The following is a 23,533-nucleotide window of genomic DNA, read 5'->3' as shown; positions in this document are numbered from 1 at the left end:
ACCATCGTCTCTCCTCTTTCACCCTCTTCCCCGCTCCCTCCTGTGACCTCTTGGCTGAATAATGGGCTGAGTCTCTCTTTGAGGGTTTGGGGGGGGGGTGCAGTGAGGGACATCATTAGGCTGGTCTGTGATGGTCAGCCTTGTTGAAGGGGGGTTGGGGGTCTGAGAGAGCCTTGTTTACAGACTGTGTGTGTTTACATTCCTGATGGTGAGCGCCAGCTTTAGAGACTGCTTGAAGTGAAAGGAAATGCTCTTATTCTGCTTAGTAATGGAAAAATCCAACCCAATACATCAAGGAATCCAGATGAAAAAAAGGAAAGTTATTTATATGGTGGGTTCTGGCCAGTGCATCCTGGATAGAAAGAGGGATGACTTCACTGATGAATTTGAGACTTCCTCAATGGACAGAGACATGGGAAAAACCATATGACCCTCTGGAGTGTTTAATCACCTCTGGTGAACTCCAGATACGTATATATTTGTTGCAGACTGTAATAGAATAAAGTGCTTAATTAATTAATGACAAGTCCTGGTTGATCATGGCTCTTCTGTTTTGAATTGTTACAGCTATCCTTCATACAGGTATTTATGGGCTGCAAATAACAATTATTTTCATTGTTGATTACTCTAACGACTGTTTTCTTATTTTCGATAAAATGCCCATCGGTTCCCAGAGCCCAGATCCTAAATCGTGTTGTTTTTGTCTGACCAACAGTCCAAAACCCAAAGATATTCAGTTCACTATGGCAGAAGACTAAGAAATAAAAAAAATATATTCCAATTTGAGTAGCTGGAACCAGAGGATTTCGGTATTTTTTTTTTTTTTTTAAACAAAATGAGTCAAAATGACGAATTGATAATCAAAATAGTTGTCGATTAATTTTAGTTGATCGACTAATCAATTAATCAACTAATCACTGCAGCTCTACAGGCATTCAGTCCTTTTAGCGTAAATTTCTGTGATGATCATTGCACTAGATATACTGTATTATTGTATGGTTTATGTGTCATTCACAAGTTTACATTGAATACATTGGATCCATCCGTTGGTGAAAAAAGTGAGATTAAGAAAACTTGCCTGAGCCTTTTAACTTTTTTTCAGAATAAAAAATGTCAACATAGTTAGATTTTTGTAATTATATAAGCCAATTTAGAGTTGCCAAACATGATATGGTGCTGCACTTATTAATTGCAGGGTACACTTTAGCCTATAATTCAGGCGATGATACACAACCATATTTTTGGAGAAAATATCTAGCAGGTAGACTGACAGAATGTAATGTCCACTGTGACTGGATAACATTTATTGTAGTTTTCAGTAATAATGATGATAACAGTCTTCATCATAATCACAATAATTATAATGGCATAGCTGAAACAGCAACTATATATCACCATTCTTCAAGAGAAATAGACAAGCTTTTGCTGTTTCCACCTTTTTAAATGTGAGAATTTGATGTTTTCTTTGTCATACATGATGTTACTCGGCAGTGTTGGGGTTTTGCACTGTTGGTTGGATAAAATAGGACATTTGGCAGAGTAGAATGGCTGTTTTTCACTATCCTTGGATATTTCCTAGTACTCAATAATGAAAATAATCATTAGTTGCAGCCCTACATCTAGCAGTTGGCTGTTGATTCACTCTTGTTATCCCATCTCACATTGTCTGCTTGGAAAATATTTCTAAATCTTTTGGCAGAGCACAGGTCACCTGACACAGTCAATTTGGAATTGGGTAATTTTGTGTTTACTGTGGAAAATCAATTCCCCCATATCAACCCTTGGAATTTTGCATCCTTATGTGGAAGTGAACTTTTCAGATTTTATATTTTCTGCTGTGGTGTCCCCTTACACAGCCTTTTTGAAATACAGCACAAAATAGGATTGAGAGGCCATTAAACCCTTGATAAGTCTGTCTAAGTGACATGTTTGCGTGAAGTGATTGTGCTGTCTCTCAGCATTTTAATGAAGCATATATCCAGTCAGTACCAGCCCACTGAACTTCTCATTTTTGAGCTTTAGTAGTTAATGCCTGCTTCACAGCTTACACAGAGAACCATTCACTTTATACCTTGGTTTGACAGGAAACATCTAAAAATATCACACTTGTGCTGTAATTGCTATGTTGCCATCTTTATAGTTGGTACTGTATCTGGCTAAAGCAACCACCAATGAATGTAATTGCTGTGTGCAGAGGGGAGAGTGTCATGTCAGTTAGCTCTGGTTGTATAAATATAAGGTATACAGCTAGACTAAGTGTCACCCTTCCCGCATATAAAATATGCCGTATGAAGCCAAGAAGTCATTAACAGTGAAGGGCACATGCCAAGAAGGGTGAAAAATCCCTTGAAAGGTACGGATGAATTTCTTGTCAGTTTGAGTCCTAATAGGAAATGGTTACAAGTTATGCTCAATTATTCAGTGTGGTATGTAGTAGACCTCAGACACTTAGAGTGTGTCATGTCAGCCTCCCAGTGTGCTCTCTTAGTATTACTCTATGATTCACTTAATTACTGTAATAAGTGTTTTCCTTCTGGAGGTGGTCCGGAGGTCTGTGAGTCATAGTCTATTAAGGCCACACATGTTAAAGGAAAGGCAAAGCACCAGATGCTTGGTCTATGATCAAAAGCACAGAGAATGGCCATTATTTATTCACACAGCTTGCACCTGAGCTACCTCAAGAGATTTTTTTTTTATTTTTTATAAATGACGCAAGGTGAGTCCACTTGCTCTTTACTCTGCAGTCCCCGGGCTCATCACTGTCGCTGTCTGTGTTGCTAGAAAGCACACACTATAAAAGGCTCAAGAAAGCATTAACAGATTGAAGAAGTAGATACAAAGACCTTGTATGTGTTGGCGGAAGCTAGTGCAGCTAAATACACATCCATTATATATCAGTGTTTGCGGATTACGGAAGCAGACATTTGTAAGATAAAAAATTGAAGTAGTACATTATTATTTTGGACTGAAGAAGCTGTGCAAAATCTTGGAAGCTTTACAGAACAAAATAGATATTACGGAGTCACTATTTGTTTCAATAATTTCCACTTTTGATTGACTGGGAATAAAAAAGGTAAATAATAAATATTTAGATTAGATAACTTTATTAATCCTCAGAGGGGAAACTAGTTGTGACTCTTTGTGTGCACCCAATCATAAAATTTGATTGAATAGACAGGGATTTGGAACTGGTTTTGATAAAAATGAAGTGTTGAATGAATGAGAAAAGGAAATCTTTATTGTGCCTTAGATAATTTATTTTGCACAAAATGAACACACAGAAACTTAATTATTGCAGGTTAAATCAGAGCTGTACTAATGAAGACATATAATACCTGAGGTAACATTTCATGAAGTCACCTTAGGCATGGACATTGTGAGAGGCGTTTATCACCGTTCTCTAATATTTTTTAGACCAAATGATTAGTTTAGAAAATACGGAGGAAAGGAGGGATTTTTAAATTCAAGTGATTTAGCATTGCACTTTTACAAAGCCGGGGGACTCAAAAGAAACAGATTAAAAAAGATTGGGGAAAATTCTTGCAGCGTAGGGTGAATAAAACTTCAAACACACAAAATCCTACAATTCCCATGATGCAGTTTGGTAGCATCTTTCATTTGAGCGTCCCTGCCTCCTAAATGCCTACTTCTTTCAGACCCCAGAGCTCCAGTTTGTCACGCAGGCTTTCTGTTAAATATTTCTCCAGGCCAAGCCAAGACAACCCTGATTACATCATTATGACATCGTCAGGGTAATTTTTTCCTCCAGTACGTTTTACAACTGAGTTTCAGGGACTACGTAGTAATCCTTGCGACAGGTAAACTGAACTTCATGTGTAAAATTGGCAGTGGGCATCTTTTAAGTAATAGAGTACAAAAAAGTTCAGTCATAACTTTCATTGTTTCATACAACTGATAGGCATAAAACAGACAATGAGTAATAAAAAGGAAAGCATGGGTAGGTATAAACAAGGCATAGATTTGATTTAATCTCTTTCGGCATGTTAACAGAATATTGCTCTCCTGAAGCTCAGCTTGCATGTTCCTGTTCATTTTCCCGTCGCCCTCAGATTAATCTGAGGCTTCATGGTTGGTGGACATAAGCAGGGAGGGACCCAGGGTTTTTGAAGTTGTGATCACAGTTTTTGAAAGCACAAGATCAGTCAGTGGTCATGATTCCTAAACATTTAGAGTGTGTGAAGGATGAGTGTAAATATCCCGAATGGAAGCAGTTGATATTTTTATTCACGACTTTTTAGGGCCTTGCTGGACAGCCAACAGTGTGTCCCTTCATTAGCAGAGAGGGATCTGGGCGGGGGGGGGGGGGCTGGATGCTAAATTTTGAGTTAATGTTGACGTCTGCATTTCATCAAAACCACTTTTTCGGGGAGGTTGGCTCGTCTCATGCCCTGCACCACTTGAAAATCCACGACATCTTCACAGTGTGCTGTGACAATGTTGCGACAACCAGCCATAGGTCCTGTCCTCTTCGCAACCGCGTCCTCACTTCCTCTTCCATCGTGTTACATTAGTGTGCACTATAAACACCACTGGATATATACGCGTTATGTATGCTAATTTTAATGTGAAGTGTTTTATATATACCATACTGCGTTTTAGGAAAATCTGTTTCAGTTTAGATTTTGATTCAAGCACATGAAGCAACATTATGGTCGTATGTATGTACGTTATTTGTATAAATGTGCTAATTTCCCTTTCCACTCAAAAATCCTTTTTGCTTATAGTTCCTTCTTTTGGATGTTTGAGCTTCACTGTGCAGAATGATGTAGATGTGAAAAGTTCGGCACTAGGAGGCTGTTTTCACGTTCACCTATTGAAGGGGGAAAGTTTCACTGTGCTCGCCTGAAACCTGAGTTTGCAACATGTACACACAAGTATGATTTTGTGACATCACGAGTATGGATCGTGGTTCAATAATCACCTTACACAAGTGTGAGGTGGAAACTTGAAGCCTCCGGTGCACGTACACTGAGAATTGACTTTTCAGTAAAGTTGGAGGCATTGACTCTCGTATTTGAACTTTTGAAGTAAACAATGCTTGCATTTTCATAGATTCTGGATTTTTCCATGAGGGAGATGGAGTAGATGCTATTTTTAAGCATTTTTAACAGGGCAACTGAACTTTTTTTGAGGAAAAACAGACTAAATGTACAGTATTTAATTTAGAGATAAAACATGTCTGGACGGGATTTTTAAGTGTGGGGATAATGCATTTTTGTGCTGTCGTTTACTGGTTGCAAAAATCCCAAATGAATACAGAGCAATTTAGTTTACAAAAAATGGAACTTGTTTCAGTTGAACATCATATGGATCATTAACAACAAATAGATAAGAGATGTTAGTTTGCATGTATACAGTATAGCCATTAAGACTCTACTACTCTGTACCTAAAATAATTATCCTGACCTTAACCCCATCCTGCTCAACCGCAACCCTAAGTATAGTGTAAGTGTGGTTCTAAGATGGATAATTACAATACTTGTTCCTTTGTAATTATACATAGTATGACAAACACTGTGTTCCCAAGAACACCTTTTTATGGAATTGAACCCAGAACCCTTCCTCCTCTGCTGCAAGGGGCTCATGAAAATGAAGGACCTCTTCTGAAAATGCCTTTGTCAAGAAAGAATGTTTTGTCTCTAATTTATAACCGCAAATGTTCAAATGTTGCCGTCATTCTGTCAGGAAAACAAAGCTGAATATTTTATTGCTCTCTCTGACTGAATTCATCACTCAGTCCATATTTTCGACTATTATTTTGGAGTTGCTGCAGGCAGTGCAAGTAAAGCTTCACCTATGGGTGTCCCAGCTCCACTCAGTCTATTTCTGTATCTGAAGGAAAGGTGATGGGTTTGTTTGTGTGTGTGTGTGTGTGGGTGTGGGTGGGGGCAAAGCAAACAGCGAGGGTCTCAGCACTCAAAGCAAACATTACCCTATGTTTGAACTACACACCTTCAGCCCTACAATTCTCCCACACACTCACGCTCTCCCCTCTGAGTCCTATTCCTGCTAACACCCCCTCGAGCTGGCCCAGCTAAATGCACTACTTATCCCAGGGCCTTCCCATAAATCAGGGAGGAAAGCACCTCTGACAAGGTCTCACCTCCACGGCCAGCAGCCCTGACTTACATGTGGGGACTGCTCTGGAATAAATGGACTAATGGCTTTTCAGAGTAACTTTCCTAATCCCCACCTCTGAGGATATAAGGATGTTTTATCCAGCAAATTTCAAACAATTATAATAAATTCTATTTATATGTCCACCTAGGCCTGCAACCCTCCTACCTCCTCCCTCCAAAAATGAAAAGTTTGCTTTGCTGAATCCAGAACATGCAACAGTTCATGCAGGGACTTAGAAGTTTGACTAACGGCAAAATTTAAAGTTTTATTGAGCATACAATAGAGCATGAAGTATATCGGTTTCAGGGGAGAGAAAACATGTTTAATTATTGACTTGATTTCATCCAACAAAATCAATGAAATTCATTAATCCATGAATGTCAGTGGGTTTAAACACAGGCTCAAGCATATTTGGTGCTTTAATATGCTCAAGTGCATGAACCAGAGGAGAACTACAGCAGCAGCAATATTCAACATGACACATTCCCTGGGGGAAATTGTTTAAACATCTGAGCATTGCCCAACATCTCTTTCTTCTTTGGTTTTGTTGTTTTGACTTTGTTTATTCATCCTTGTCTCGAAGCGCCAGCTTCATCCTCTGCTGCCTTAACTTGTTCACTACAATTGTGATTCCTCAGCACAAAAGAATGAAAGAAACTCTCAATGAAAAGCACAATCTTTTCATCTTGGGCATGAGTCAATTACCAGGGAAGCATTACTGAAAATGCTGCATTTTTTTTTTTTCTCAAGCTTTCAGAGGAGCGTCCTCTGGACTGAACCGAAGGATGTATTGATTCTGACATGTTTATTTCCACGGCAAAGATAGGTTGGGTTTCCAACAAGACAAGCATGTTTAGCTTTTGTTGTCCATGTGTCCACTTTCAGGGGTGTTTTTGTTGTTTTTTTTTTAATGTCGACTATGTTTTATTAAAGAAGGGTTTCAAGATGTAGCACATGAGAAGGCAGTCTACATTTTCATTTAAGAAAAACAAAACGAGAATACAACAGATAGATCCAACATAAATAAACACACACACACACACACACAAAATACTCTTGACACACCAAACCTCCCTCCCTTTCTGCTCAGTGTGTAGTATATGACAATAAAGGGTGCAATTGAAAATAATAATAAACCAAAGATGAAGACTAATAATGGACAGTTGACTACACGAGGAGTGTAACGGACGAGGGGCAGCCAGATCTTATTGAATTGTGACACTCTATTCTTCAGAGAGAACCTTATTTATAGGTGGAATTTTTAAACAATGCTCTGACAGACATGGATGGTTTATATTTCTAGTTCATTTTGTGGAGCTCACACCAAAGGCAATGGGACTGTGGATGTCTTATATGTTCATTTGACATTAGCGTTCATTATTCATCTCTTTGTGTCCCAGTTAATTTCCGGATCTTGGTAAATAGGTTTCTCACTGTAAGACAGATGCTGATACATTAAGATTCAGTTGTAGTGCAGTCTTTCCAGCTGTTGTGCATTGTCGTGCTACCTAACATAGAGGCTGTCTTGTTTGTTATAAAGCTGCAAGCTGCTCTCTGTCATCATTTAAAAGTTTACTGATGTTATTATGTATCACAACATGGCAGATGCTTACAGCTCTAAATCTAGTGCTGCGCTTTTGTACTCGACAATTGCCTGAAGCAATAACAGCATCAAACTGTTTTTGATGCAAATTTGACTTAATAAAAAATAGGGTTGTGGTGAAAACATAGATAAGTAAGTGACAGTTTTTCTGTATATATAGATATATCTATATAGATATATCATAAAAATGTATGTATGTTTCTTCAGTCTGAAAAACTATCACAGCTATACAGTTTCAACTTATAGCTGATGTGTTACGCTGTTCATTTTTGAATCGTGATTGCAGTTTACAACTTAAGGCGTGTTCAAAAAATGTGTGTGTGTGTGAGCTTGTGTGTGAGATTTGACTGGAGAGAGAAAGTGAACTGATGCTCCAGGTGGAAGCATTAATAACAAGATGAAAAGAGGGATTCTTTGAGTTTCTGTCATAATGAATATTAATTACCACAGAGACTTGGTACAAAAAAACCTGACAATAAGACAGATATTTTGTTGTAATTAATACTTCCTGTATTAAAAAACACTTCCTAACATGGCCTCTTATCCCTGGAGACAGACTGTAAGGAGAAAGGACCCAGGCTGCTCCTCAGGTGATTTCATATTGTTCTCACATAATATAAATCAATAGAGGGCTCTGGGAGCTCCTGCATCATTTAATGGCTTTGTGGAAACTTTGGAAGGAATGAACCACAACTGTCCCTGGTGCTTTATTCCTCACTGAATGCTGCACAAAAACTAAAATACTATACAGAAACATAAAGCCTGACAATTCATTAAAGGAAGAATAATACTGTTTGGAAAACGCTGGGACAGGCCAGTGTTGATGCTCAACTTTTGTATCAGAAATATATTATTTATTATTATATTAAATATTATTGACTGTCATTTTGACAGTCAGTTCATCTCCACTGACTGGAGTGTTTCCTCATTTTATGCTTAACCCTGACTCAGGCACTTGCCAGGGGTGTGGCTGCAGGGATGACCACCACTAGGGGAGACTGAGATATCTCAAGTGAAGTTATGTACAGGTGACCAGAAAATAATCCTCTAGTGCCACAATGAAGCTGACATTTTGGGATTTTCTTAGTGAAATTTTTTAGGTTGCATTTCAATAACGTTGGTCATCTCTTAACATTTTATCTAGTTCCAGATCAGGTAAAAAAATTTGAGTTATCCAATACCTTGTTTTGCAGACATGCTAAAATCTGTTTTAATTAGCAAATGTTAGTATGCTAACATGATAACTAAGATGGAGAACATGGTATACTGTATAAAGATTTTAACCCTGGAGAGCCAAGTCGTGACGTCACGTCCAGGCTAACCTCTGTTTCACTAGCTTCTATAAATTAATGCAATTTCTCATCCAGCATTTCTTTCTTTTTAAAATAGTGTGTTCCCGAGATTTACTTTCCATGTTATAAGAAAAACTGGCATCCATTGGGTACTTAAGCCATTGTAACTTGGTTTCATCCATAGTTACTGTATTCTGATGTCGATTTTCCAAATTTTTAGCTCTAATTTCTGCTGTCTAAAAACATTTATTAAGAGAGCTGGATATGGCGCTGCCGCTCAGCCTTGGTGCTAGTTTGTCCTAGTGGTCACTCGTGGTATAGCAACGAAAAAGTCCCCTGTGGCCAAAAAAGCATTGTTACCAATAGACTACCATTGTAAAAGAGATGTCAGTAAAATTGTTGACAGGACACCTCTAACTGCAAACAAAGTCAATTATTACTCATCGTATTCTGAAAATTTTAATCCATAAAACGTTTGTATTTGTTGAACTTTCTCAGCCTAGAAAAGTGTGCCCATGCGCTTGGTGAGAAATTTTCATTTGTGTGAGGGGGCGGCATCTTTGAGTCTGTTATCCAGTTCTTATAACAAATACACTTAGTTGCCACTTGGTTTACATAATTCATTCTACCCACCCATGTACTCTCATCTTTTATCGAGCTATGACGTTTAACCTGCGATGGTAAATGGACTGCACTTATATAGCACTCTTCAAGTCTTATCGTCAGTGCGCTAAACACTACATGCCACATTCACCCATTCACACACATTCATACATCGCACTCTCAGACATTCTGATGGCACATGGTTCATCTCGCCCAAGGACACTTCAACATGCGGACCGGAGGAGCTGGGAATCAAACCCTGCTCTACCTCCTGAGCCACAGCTGCCCACGATAGTAAGGGACTTATGGGAAATGATATTTTGCAAAGGCTGCCAAAAGCAGAAATATTGGTTAATCAGTATTGGAGTTACCACTCAGTTTTATTAAATCTAACCATGAGTCAGACACTAAATGGTTTTCACACAGTCATCAAGTGTCCCCGGTACATCTGCAGAGTTTTTAGTTACACGTTAAACTTGCATCATAGCACGATGAGTATGCATACTGGACTCTTTAACTAAAGTCTGACCTTGCAGGTTTGTGTTCTTCCTGGAGTAATACCAGACTGCTATTGTGACGTTTTCAGTTCAATTGAATTTTATTTATATAGCGCCAAATCATAACAGAGGTTAATTAGGGCACTTTTTTACATAAAGCAGGTTTAGACTGTACTCTTTACATGATGTTTCCACTATGTTTTGCCTAAAGGCGTTGTAATGGGTATTTTAGATTCGGCCTTGTGATACAAATTTTCCACAGAGTTTTGTGAATGCTGCACTGCCATTGTCCTCCTTTCCACAGCCGACCTTATGTTCTCCAGGAACAGGCAGATATAGCCAATATGCTAAGATCAGGAGTTTAGGTTGCAGGTCATTTCCCAGTGGGATCAGCTGTCTCCTGCAGAGAGTTTGTGATAAGAGTGGATACTGGAAGCTATGCAAACCTTGTTAAGATGCCATTCCCCTGTGTGCAGGGGGGTAATCCTAAACACCTGGGCTAGTTAACTGGGATTTGGTGGGATTTAGGGGCTCCATGAGGCAAACCTGATCATACTACTTCTGGTCAAATTAATTTCCATTCTTATCTTTACACATTCTCTCCTCCTAATCAAGAATCAATGCAGCATTTAAAAAACAGTTACCTTTTACACTGAGCTATTTCATCTCTGATCATATCATATATTCAGGGCGAGGAGTGCTAGTTAAGTGTAAGTAGGCTTGGTTAGCCTGGGATTTGACATGCGTCTTTGATTGAAGTTCGTACTGCACATTACATATTGAAAACTGAAATTAGCCCAATGAATGATGCTAGTGAAAATACATTTTTTCCCCCGTTTTAGCGGTTTGATTTTTAGCCATGCTAACAACGCGGCTTTAGGAATGACAATGTTAAGTCTGTCGGTTGGTCCCTCAGTTTTCTCAAGACTGAAATATCGCAACAAGTATTTGAAGAATTACTGTACCATGAAATTTTGTACAGACATTCATGGTGCCCAGAGGATGAATCCTATTGCCTTTTATAATCGCCTGAATTTTCATGTAGTGCCACACTTAGATTAACTTTTAATTTTTTTGTTTTGTTGAAACGTCTCAGCAGATATTGCAAGGATCGCCATGAAATTCATTACAGACATTTATGTTCCCTTTTGTAAGAATTGTCTTGAATTGACTTCTAGTGCCACTATCAAAATTTCAATTTGTCCAATATGTTTTGACCAGATACTTTGAAAATTAAAGCCAGTCTCATCTGCCTCAGTTGTACTTTGTCTTTAGTGCAAATTTTAGCATGTTGTAATCTAATTTTCATTTTAGCACAATGAAGGCCGTTAGTCAAAAGCCAATTTTCTAGACCTTATTGTTTTTTCATAATTCATTTTTTGGCAGTTTTGCATTTATTCAATAGAGTGGAAAGATGACAGAAAATGAAGGGACAGAGACAAAGCAGATGACATCCAACAAAGGTGCTCGATTGGTGAAGAACCAGGGACGTTGCAGTTCACGATTTGCGCCTTTATTGTTTTAATAATTTTTTTCCTTCATTTGTTGTTCAGGCTCTTAGAAAAAAAAAGTCTTTTTTCAAAATTCTATGACCCTTTTTGAGAGAGGGTCATGTGCAGTTGATCAGTTAAAGGTGACTGCAGCACAATCAGTAAGTGGGTATTTACTTGTGATTGTGAGACTGTAGAACAAACAGTTTTTGAAAATGGCAGCAATTTAGCCAAATTTAATTTAAATATTAATTTTCACTTCTGTCTTTGTGTGTCTTTGTATGTGGTCTTTTATTCAGAGTGGTCAAATGTAGCACAATCAATTACATGCTGTTTGATACTAAGAAAATCAGGTAGTATTTGTGGTATGTGACACAAGCATCAAGACAGTTTCAGCTTCATCAACTAACCAATGCCCTCCCTCCTCTTTCCTCCTTTCTAGATGTGGACGAGTGTGCAGAGGCGCTTGACAACTGCAGCATCGATGCCATCTGCCAGAACACCCTGAAGTCATACAAATGCATCTGCAAGTCAGGATATAAAGGGGATGGCAAACATTGTGAAGGTAAAAGTCTGACTGTATTGATGCGCTCATTTTCATCTGTGGTTGGATGCACAAACTTCTGCTCCCTTCTGTGGAGGCATGGGAAGGATTTTTACAATTCAGTGAAGTAAAAGCCACATTTCACATGCTGACTTGCCATATCTCTCTGAGCGTTAGCCCCTGGGCCAGCGACAGGCTTGATAAGAGCCTCTGTCTCACTCAACATAACTCATTAGCTTTAAGACTCTCTTGAAGAGGGAGGAGAGACGAGGGAGCGAGCGCGGATGGAGAAAGGGGAAAGCCAGGTGCAGAGTGCTCCTTTGTGACAAGATGAAATGAAGCAGTAAATTTCCTGCACATGTTAGAGGAGAGAATTAAGATAGCGGCTGAAACGGCAGTCAGAAGCCCTGCCAAGCAGTCAGGGATATTTCCACAGCCAGAGGCAGGCCTTGTAGCCTGTCAGACACAGGTCTGTTTTTCTAGCCATTTTCAATGTGCCCAAAGCCTCTGGATCATTATATCCCACAATTTTTTATTAGTATTATTACAAAACCATATTTCACAATGTCATTTTTTTCCTTACTATTATTATTCTTTCATTTACTTGACCGAGTGTTTTTCATGGCCTTCTGCCTGTAGGTTATAAAAAGTTTGCTTTATTGAATCTGTTGTAAAATATGTGCAATGTTGGGTTCCCATTGAACTGAAGGTTAGATGATGGCTCCTCAAGGCTGATACGCTTGTTAAAGAAATTCAAAAGCAACTTTGATAAAATAAGACAGAAATACAAAAATGTTTAAGTAACTGATGGTAAGATTTGAGGAGCATGCTGTCTGACTGTCTGAGGGCAGCAGAAGGCATAAAAAGGGCAGCAGAAAGCATAAAGACAATGAACAAAGAAAGAATTCTCGTGTTTCCAAGTGGTTCAGAGCTCCCAGGCTTTTCCAGCCATCATGTCTGCACAGTCTATGATTCATATTAGGAGTTTTAGGGTTTAGTGATTGATCAAAAGGCTTTGTTCACTGTAACCTGTAGCTGTTGCCAAGATCTGTCTGTGTGAGTTGAAGCACGATGATGATATCATCAAATGGGACCATCTTCATTTGTCCTCTGCTGTTCAGGTCTTAATGAGTTGTTAAGGTAAGTTCTTCTGGGGCTTCAGCTGGAACAATATAGTAATAAATCTCCTAAAATTATCACCTAAAACATGTGTTTGCAGGATTTTTGAAGGTCATTTGAATTTCTCTTTATTATTTCATTTTTAATTTATTATCATTTAATGACTTTATAAATTTGAATCGGATTAATTTCTGCCAAATTGTTTTTCATACTGGCTATTATTATAATTGGTTTATTGTTTTTAAAACATTTACTATCTATCTATGCCTCACAAATGAATCATGATTTTTCGGGAGGGGGGAGGGTTTTTTTTTTTTTTACTACTTTTTACAAACAATTATTGATTTTCAGCTTTTGTGATTTAATTTAAATCACAAGAATAATGAAAAAAATAAGCCCAGGACCTTCTATCCCTGATAACATCCAATATAATGTTTTGTTTTATTTTATTTTTATTTAATATTAGCATTTTTCTTTCAGTAAACCAAACCAAAATCTGTTGTTCTTACTATTGCATCTAATGCATTTCAGTCTTAATTAAGCCTCAATTAATGATTTATGTTTTCTATGTATATACAGTATGAGTTTGAAAAGACAAATCCAAGTCTAGTGGATATAAAGGGACAAAACTTTGGAGTTGACTTAGCACAATGTGACAAGCACTGAATAAAAAACAAATTCAGAGCTATGTGAGAAGAATCACTTTTGCATCAACATGATGTGGGTGTTTCAGGTTTAGAGTGGAGTAGGCCAGTGATGGGTGACTACGTACTGTGATCGGGGAATGACAGAGATGAGTAGAGGGGCAGGGAGCAGCAGACTGTTTCTTTGTTGCAGTCCCATCCCTCTGCTGTCAAGTCCAATTAAGCCCCGAGTAAGGCAGCCTCAAAGAGGAGCTGAACAACCGGGATCATTGGCCCTAAATGGGCCAGTAAGTGCTGAGTGGAAGTGCACTGTGCTCTCAGTCCACCTTGTCTGGGTCTCCACAGTATGAGCCCCTCAACCATCATCATAAGCATAACAGACAACTCCACTCAGGCTGTCATACCAAGTTGTCTCTCTTTCTCTTTTTGCCTCTGCTCTGTCATTAGTGAGTCACATTTTTCAGTTTTAGCTACAAAGACTGGTGAACTTTAGGGTTAGATTGATTCATCTGTCTGATGGCCAATACTTGCCTTTTATTACGTATTGGCTGCCAGTCAGTCTGTAATGTCAGTAATGTCAATAATGTGAGTACTAATTTAATGGAAATTCCTCTCTGATGGCATAAATAGCATAAAGTAGTAATTTTTCCTACCAACTGTACTCCCTTTTTACATTAAATTGTCCAGGAATGTGTTTTGTATAAATTACTATATTATTATATTTCAACACTGACTTTATTCTTTTCGTCATGGTAGAAAGGTGCACATATTGGACAGAGTGCTGTTTCAGATACTTTAACATCCTGCCAACAATGCAATTTCAAGGAGAAAAGGGGATGTCTTGGCATGAAACTCGTCAAATTTATGATATTAAATATGGCATAAAATCTTGGCTATCAGTATTTTGGTTTAAAAACAAAACAATATTAGTGAAGTTCTGGCATATACCCAAATTACATCAGGAACAGGTGAACGTACTAATTACGACAGCTGTTGTCCCATCCCTGTTTACTTAATATCTGCTTTTATGGAAGTAGAGATGGAACAGAACAGACCATGTAAAATTGTACCAAATGGTACAAGATGTTAAGGGAATAGTTCGACATTTTGAGAAATGCAGATATTTTGTCTTTTTGTCCAGAGTTAGATGAGAAGATCAATACCTCCCTCAGGACTGTATGGTAAATATGAAGCCACGGCAAGCGTCTGGTTAGCTTAGCTTAGCATCAAAACTGAAGACTGGGTGAAGATAATAAAAATACACCTGCCAGTATCTCTAAAGCTCAGTAACTAACACATTATATCTGGGTGAATCTGTACAAAAAAAACTGCCTAAACTCCTGGCCAAGACACAGTCATGCACTTAACCCCCTGTAAAACCACAAGATCTTGTTTTTACACTTTGGTTTTTGTATGGATCAAAACACACGAGATATAACGTGGTAATTAGTGAGCTTTAGAGGTGCTTGTAGGTGGATTTTGTTACCTTCAAAAAGATCCAGGGTACCTGTTTCCCCGTTTCCACTCTTTGTGCTAGGCTAAGCTAACCAGCTGCTGGTGGTAGCTTCATATTTAACAGACACATATGAGAGTGGTATCAATCTAATCATCTAACTATGTAAAAAAGCAAGTAAGTGTATTTCCCAAAATCTCAAGCTATTCCTTTCAGGCTGCTCCTACACCATGTGTCCTAACTAGAGCTTGATTGTTCAACGTTGATTAAATACCTACTCAATTCTTGCAAATCATTTCTCTGCAGATGTCGACGAGTGTGCAACTGATTACAATGGCGGCTGTGTCCACGAGTGCATTAACATCCCAGGAAATTACAGGTGCACATGCTATGATGGCTTCCGCTTGGCACATGACGGACACAATTGCCTAGGTGAGTATATGATGTGTGGGAGTATCTGTGCATTTAACGTGTGTGTGTGTGTGTGTGTGCGTGTGTTTAACTGATATTTTTTTCTCTACATTTTCTGCAGCTGTGTCAATTAAGCAGGAAAATGTTGCATAAAGGGGTTTTGTCAGGAGAACATACACATTAAACTGCATGTGTCAAAATTCAAACTCAGCCTGACATAACCCTTGTGGTTGCATAAATTCTTCTCTCCGCATGTGTAATGTCACATCATGGATGGTAATACATGTTTTGGGGCTGAATTGAGCCCTTATTAGGTGGCTATATTATATATTAGCTATTTCCACGTGTCACATAGCAGATAATCTCCAAATGTGTTTTTGTAAAAGGAGAAAAGAGACCCTTTTTTTGTAATAAGTCTGAAGAAAAGGGGTGAATTTTTGAAGGGCTTGACCCTGAGCCGAGAGCTCTGAGTGAACCATCAGCCGACCATACTTTCCCACGGTTTAATATTTCACCAGTGTGCCATCCATATTAGTCTCGCAAAGAAAGTATTACACTTAAAAGATTATGAAATGAAAGGGGGAAAAAACAGTGCTCTTCCTGCTGTTGGGAGCTGTTAAACACAGACATCATCCACCCCCACCCCCACCGCCCTATTCTGTCTTTCTGTCTTGCTCCTTCTCCCCCATCCACCCACCTTACATTCCTTTTGTTTTGTTATGAAACCCCCAAGTCAGACCCTGCTGCTCCTCAGAAATAGTCTCCCTCTTGGTTTCAACCCTAGCATGATGCATTTTACTTGATACTGCAAGCCAGCCTACTCCGGTAGCTGCTGTGAGTTTGTTGTAGAGGGGAGTAACAGGCGGCTTGCTACAGCGGATTTCACATTCAGGTGAAGTGATGACAGAAACATTTATCAGCACTTAACAATGATTCACTGTGAAAGGGGCTTTAAATGTGGGCACAGAAGGAAACACACTCCTATCAATCCCACATTTACTCCATGAACTGCATGTAATGTTGGGATTAAGGTACACTGGAATGGAAAACACTGACATCTTTAGATCAATAATAAACCTTTTCTGACTTGACAATGCCTCTGTGTCTTGGATTCTCTATCTTTGGCTCTTGCTGTATTTCTCTCTTTCTCTTCTTCCCTTCCCTTCACTCTCTTATTCTTCCTCGCTCCTGCTCTTGTATCAGTGTAAAGCAGGGCTATTTTCCAAGCCATTTAACAACGGCATTCAGTTTTGCCTGGATCATTTGCTTTACCGTGGATCAGCTCCTGCCTTGCGTGCAGGTGTGTAATCGCAATATATGGTTGTGTGGCTGCTGCTGTTGCATCAAACTGAGTTGCATCCATCGTTCCCTTTTGATATAATTTATCATAGTGAAACACACACAATCAAACATGGAGAGAGTTTTTCTTCTTCTGCCGTGTGTTATTCTCTCCCGCAAATTACCTATATACAAGAGGGCAGAGACTTCTCTGGAAGCCTTGAGATCCATCTCAGAAATTCTCCTTTATTCCTGTGAAGATATCGATCCACTTAATTATTAAATGAGTACATTTTTTTAATCTCAGCACAAGGGTAAGGGTATAATGCATCACTAAATTGCATATATGCAGCTGTCAAGTACAAATCCAACTATTGCCTTGAGACCTGAGAGGAATCTAAAGACTTCATTTTCTTGAGAATTTAACTAGTACTAATGCCCTGCTCTGCTCAGCTAAGGGAATAATCCTCAGCACAAACATAAGGGAGCAGAGGAAGAGGTAGAGCTGAGGTTTCATGTTAAGGCCGCAGCTTCCTCTTCCAGGTTTAAGCTCCTTTTTGGCCCCTGAGAAAAGATAATTCCCTTTGGTCCTGCAGTGGAGAGCCTAAGCGGCTGGTTCCCAGACAAGGTCAAACCCTCAGATCCCTTATAGACCAGATGTGCCCGAGGCTGTTGAGAAGGAGACATTCACCTGATCCTCAAAAGTTCACACTGAGTTTAGAGTCTGAGATCTTCAAGATGCTTCTCTTTGGATTTACCCGATGTTGTTTTTCCACAAAGCTCCAGTTATTTTTTTTATTTCCACTGCTTTTCATGCTAACATTGCAGTAGAAATTCCCAGTGATGTAACACAACTTCCTGCTTTCAGCCATCTGAGGCTTTTCTTGAGCCAATAGGCTCCCGCGTTGGGTGACTGTCGGCTCAGGGACACAAGTTAGGCCAGTGCACATGCACCGTCGATGTCTTCTGTGTTTGCTCGCTGTCGCACGTGCCACACGGCTCCTTGTAATTGGATGTGTTGGCAGCATAATGACACTGGGCGGTGGCAGAAGGCGCTGGAGCTTGAAGCAGAATGCTTCCTCGTGCGCCTCACCGGGGATTCTCTGGTTTCTGAGGTCTCTCCTGTCTGTCCTCAACCCCACAACAATGTCAGGGAGTCAGCAAGGTGGAAGCAATGCAATCTCACAGCACACTGCTCCTGTCTGTGTGGAGTGAGATGTCGCTCACTGTATAATTTACCTCACAGGGAGCTATTGTACCCTCTCAAAACTCACACTGAGGAGAGGTGAAGCATATAAGAACTTGATTACATCTTTTACTATTATCTTGTAGAGGTGAGGGAGGGGTGGTATTTAATCACTGCACCTCTTTCATGGCGAGGCTGTAAAGGATTTTTCAAGTCTTAGGAAAAACAGAGGAATCAATGTCAATTTAATCCAAAACACACATCCTCTTTACAATGAAAACCAGATGCAGGAAGGCTATTAGTTCCCAACTGTAGCACCACCATCCCCACATTTATGACCTATGTGTTTTGGTTGAGGGCTGACAGAAACAAAAATACGCTCTTATCATTGCTAGTTCGTTACTCTCTCAAGTAGCTTAATATCATAAGCATCTGCACAAATACTGCTCTGTTCTTATAACCACAAATCACGACATTTCACTTCTATCTGGAGCTAAAAGACACGAATAAAAATATTTCTTATTCTCATCTAAAGTGGAAATGCCACAATCACACGCAGTCTTAATGTGACTCTCTGGTAGAAACAAATGCAGCCTTGAAATGGACAATGGACAAATTTTCCACAGAGCACCATCACGCTGTAAAAGATAATCTTTTGTCATTGCATTTTTGACTTATGTTATATCATTCATTCATCACATGTTGCTCCCTATTGCCAGAGAACTGATCTGGGGCTCCACACGCCCTACACACACACACACACACACACAGCTTAACAGACCATGTTCCTTTGATATCTATTGACCAACACTGATTTGGTTTGTATTGATTCACCAGAGCACAATTCCCTGTGTAATTTATAGGGAAATGAATGCCCTTTTACTTTAACCTTCCCCAAAGATGTAACATGATCTGTAACAAAAAAGCAATGTCATTACAGCTTTGAAATGGGCTTTTGAAGAACAGCTGTGGAACAGCAGCTAAGAAAAGGTCACGTGATTTGCTGATGGCTGTAATTGTATAGTGACGTTTTTTTTTTTGAGAATGTCCCTAAGAATGTTTGATAGAGAAGCTTTATCTATCATCTACCATAAAGCCTCTGAGCCGTCGCCTGGCAGAGCCTGTTTCCCTGCTCTTGTAGTCCTTTTGGGTCATGTTGCAAGGTTGGCTAATCAAACAGGAGGTTTCAGACTGATGTATTATTGACCAGGTTCTGATGGGAAAAAGTAGTCATCAAAGAGTGTCACGCTGATTTGCTCTGCAGCCTTTTAAATGCATTCCTTTTAAGTGCATTGGCCACTCTTCCAAGAAGGTGATGATAACCTCCACACCCCTCTCTTCAGCAGAAAATATTTGATTCTAGCCTGGTTGAGGTGCCTTTAACTATACCACCTTTAACTCCTGAATATATAGAATTTAGTCAGGGCAATGATGATCTGGTTAACTCCTTTCCCATTATACCCAGAGGGATGTAGGATAGTATAGACACTGCTGGGGCTTAGCACTAACCCTCCTCACTTCTCCTGCTGCAGATGCAAATACCCTGCGCTTTCCTCAGTGAGCAGTCACCATGCTTTTGTTGTGACACACCAGATCACATTTAGACACACGAGTCTCTCCAAAATTCAGAGGAGAGGAGCTGGAGTGATGAGTTTAAGGACCGATTTGAGATTGGTGCATTAGCTGACTCTTGAAGACTGTATCAAACCCCTCTTTCTCTCCTCTCTCAGGATTGTTCAGTTCCATGCACCATGAAATGAACAATTCCAGCTGAGCCCACTGGCAGGGCTTTGGGGGAAACTCAAGCCTGAGATTGGGCTTAGGGATGTAAGCATGCAGCAGACTGGGAGCCCTCAGACATCAGTGCAGGGCCTCTTGTCTCCTTGGCATAAAGCTGTTCACCCAAAAACTTATCCTGGGGTTTTGTTTTTAAAATACTTCCAGACTTATTTTGGAGGAACAGAGAAATGCCATTTAGCATGATCTTAGCTCATAGTTTTTCATTTAGGGAAGAACTGAGCGAGAGAGCCTGAGCCTGTCTCTTATTTATCAAAATAGTTACCTGGGAGACAGGCCTAAGGTCAAAAAAGTCAAGTTCAATAAAAGCTGTATTACATTTGTTTATGTAACGGCATAAAAATCAAACCTGGCTGCTGATTTAAGAATGAAATGCTACAGTAAACAGATTTTATTCATGTTTGCTTAGCAGATGTGAATCAGTTAGCTGTATTAGACACAGTGTTTCAGGCAGACAGGAAGTGCTGGAACTAATAAATCGTTCAAAGCTAAATACTGTAAGTGTATGAATGCATAAACTTTAGGCATGCAATAGTCACACTCGCACACGTGATTTAAGAGAGAGTGTGTTCTGCAGATGAAAGTTCAGGACATCTTGCGACACATCAGTTTATACAAGCTCAGCTGACAGGCTTAATGTTTGTTAACACAAAGCCAGTTTCAGCGTTTATGCACTCTCAGGCAGTTGTTCTCTCAGGCTGGGTTCAGACCTGGCACCAGGGTCACTGTTTAGTAAAGTGGCTGAAGAAATACACTGTCACTGAACTCCAGAAGCAACAGAGAAAAAGAGGAAATCCTGTAATCCTGTTTAACATAAGAAAGGACCTTGTTTTAATTGAAGCTAGCTGTATATGTGCCACTCCTTCCTCACTGATGCTCAGTGATGCCAAGCTGGTCCCTCTTGAGCTAACGGAGAAGCATGATTGGCCCCTGCAGTCCCCCAGCTGTTTTGCTGCCTGCTGCTGCACATGGCTCAGATTTGCTGCCTTATTAAAGAGTGTACGCCTCCTCAACTCTTGTAAATGAAATGCCCAAAGAGGACAGAGTCCATCCGCTCACTTCCTTGTCTCTGGTCTGTCTAGATGACAGAGACAGTTCTGTCTGATCTAGACAGAAGCCAAGCAGAGACATGGATGCATGGACAGCTTTGATGACAAACACCAGTCGTTCTTCAACCACCCCCCCCCACCGTGAAAAAACCCCCCAAAAAACAGGGCCAATAAATGCCCCTAAAATTGCTCAACCTTTTAAAAAAAAAAAAAAAAAAAAAAAAAAAAGCACTTGAGCATTTCTCCAAAATAAGTGTTCATGAGTTTCTGTAAGGCAACCACCATGTTTACATGGCTCTAAAGCTCTGCACAAGGCCAAATGTTATATATACAGTCAAGGCTATCTGAGAAACCAGCGGACATGGCCTCTGCAAACACAACCAATCTCTTAATCTCTCTCCGTTTGAACCTTCCTTTTCAATTCGTCTCCTTGAGTAAAGAAGGGATAGAGCAGAGACATGTCTCATTTTTCAGAAGCGAGGCAGCTCTTTTAACTTGATTAACTCGTTTTTTTTCCATCCTCTCGAGAATTAAAAAATTTTTTTTTTTTAATTCCAAATAACATGAGCACTTCTCCTGGCCATGCCAGAACCCTTTTCCTCTTGGAAATATTTGCTTTGGACGCCAGCCTTGCCCAGCACACAACACAGGCAATTATGGGAGGTATTTAAACAGGAGACATCTAGTGTCAGGCGACGCCTCATTTGAAGGGATGAAGGAATCAGGAAATGAAACCTTCATTGATGCGCTGAGGGTATGGAAAGAGAATTCCCCCAGGCCCAGTGAGGCTGGTTGCATACCTCATGGGCATTTTGTGCATGTGTTGAGCACTTTTGTATTTGTGTAGCCTCTACATGTTTGAATTTTTGGGATGTGTGTGTGTGTGTGTGTGTGTGTGTGTGTGTGTGTGTGTGTGTGTGTGTGTGTGTGAGAAGAGACAGAGGGAGAGGGAGACTTTATTGCATGTGTTAGGACGTGTGTTGGGTTTTTCGCTACCTGCTAACAGTTTATCTGCAAAGGTGCAGTTGTAGCTTTCATCAGCTCAAAGGTCTCCTCTCTGTTGCTGCCACTGTCATGATAGAGAAATGAGACCGTGAGGTCAACACCAATATAGTCACACTGGTGAATGAAAGCCTGGCCGGCAACATTGTCTAACCTGTCCTCCCTTTGCAGTGACTTAAAGTGACTGCTTCACCTGGCCCCAGGGTGATGCTTCGCCCAGTCGACCTCAACTGACATGACACATTGTTTTTAGAAGGAAGAGACAGTTTTGCTAATGGAATGTTAGAACCGGAGAGCAGACTTGGCAAGCTGACAAGGGTCATGAGTGCTACCTGCCAGTGACCTACTTTATCGACCCCAGAGGTTTCTGTCCAATCAGGTGCCACCTTGCGAGCACAGTGTGTGCGTGTTTATGCATTTGGTCAATCCGCTTCTCTCTCTGAGTTTCTGTGTGGAAAAAGAAGAAAGAAGAAGACAGAGTGAAGCTTAACTTTTAACTTTGCCGGGCTGAGAATTCCCCAGAAAGGAAACTTAATCTAGAGGCCTTCTCAGACTGGACAAATAGACAGTAAATTAGTTTCGCATGGCGGTTTATAAAAAAAAAAAAAAAAAAAAAGCCTTGTGTATACAGCAGATTATTGATGCATCGAGCAGAGAGATGGATAAGGTTCCAGTGTGGTCAGTAGTGAGGGACGGAGCCCAGGTCTCTGAGGAAAGAGGGAAGCGAAGCCACAGTGCAGTCACCTACAGGGGAGGCAAGGTCCAATAAGCTCTGCAGCATGCCCGATTTATGAAAGCAGCAAAAAAATGACATTGTGCAAAATCTTTCATTTTGAAAATAAACACATATATCAAAAGATTAATAGATGTTCCCCTGCTGTTCATTTGTTTCTTTTGCGAAGTCACACAGTGAGTTTGAAAAAGAAAAGTTTCATGCAATTAGGAGAGAACAGCTGGAAGTGCACCATTTGTTATCAGTGGAAATGAAGTCAGCAGCTCTCGTCTGTGGTCAGTTTCCCTTTCTTTCCTTGTGGCAGAACGAGGCCTCAGGCGACACCTTTGTAAATGCTCTGCCTTTGTATGCAGTTGAGGTGGATTCATATGGTTGTTCGCGCCCCCCCCCCCCCCATACTCTCTCCGATTTCCATCTCTACTTTTGCTCTCCCTTCTCATCCTCATACCTCGCTCTCCTTGCATTCCTCCCGTCATGGGGCTGACAGACACTCATCATCAGCAGGTACTCTGGCCCAGGTGGATCAGGTTTCCCCTTTGCCAGGGGATTGTGCTGCATGTGCATTTTTATAGCCTAGTGCCGCACGGTTGAAGGTTTTCACTGCAACTCTGGTGTGCTGCCATGTCTGATGACCATTAAGACAGACAGGGCCTTCTCAGACAGTTTAAGACAAACTCCCCTGGCTTTTCAT

The 23,533-nt window shown here is 40.1% G+C and overlaps 1 protein-coding gene across 2 annotated transcripts in view; it reads left to right on the top strand.

The window, feature by feature from the left end:
- scube3 (signal peptide, CUB domain, EGF-like 3) overlaps positions 1–23,533 on the top strand; it is a 69,871-nt gene that overhangs the window by 6,522 nt on the left and 39,816 nt on the right. For both annotated transcript variants that reach the window (XM_040152439.1, XM_040152438.1), the window contains exons 2-3: positions 12,069–12,191; positions 15,693–15,818. In XM_040152439.1, the coding sequence (XP_040008373.1) occupies positions 12,069–12,191; positions 15,693–15,818 (249 nt within the window). The remainder of the gene's footprint in view (positions 1–12,068; positions 12,192–15,692; positions 15,819–23,533) is intronic.

The sequence above is a fragment of the Xiphias gladius genome, chromosome 18 (assembly GCF_016859285.1).
Source record: "Xiphias gladius isolate SHS-SW01 ecotype Sanya breed wild chromosome 18, ASM1685928v1, whole genome shotgun sequence".
Taxonomy (NCBI): Eukaryota; Metazoa; Chordata; class Actinopteri; order Istiophoriformes; family Xiphiidae; genus Xiphias; species Xiphias gladius.
The sequence above is the reverse complement of the archived record's forward strand: the minus strand, read 5'-3'. Positions and strand labels throughout refer to the sequence as shown.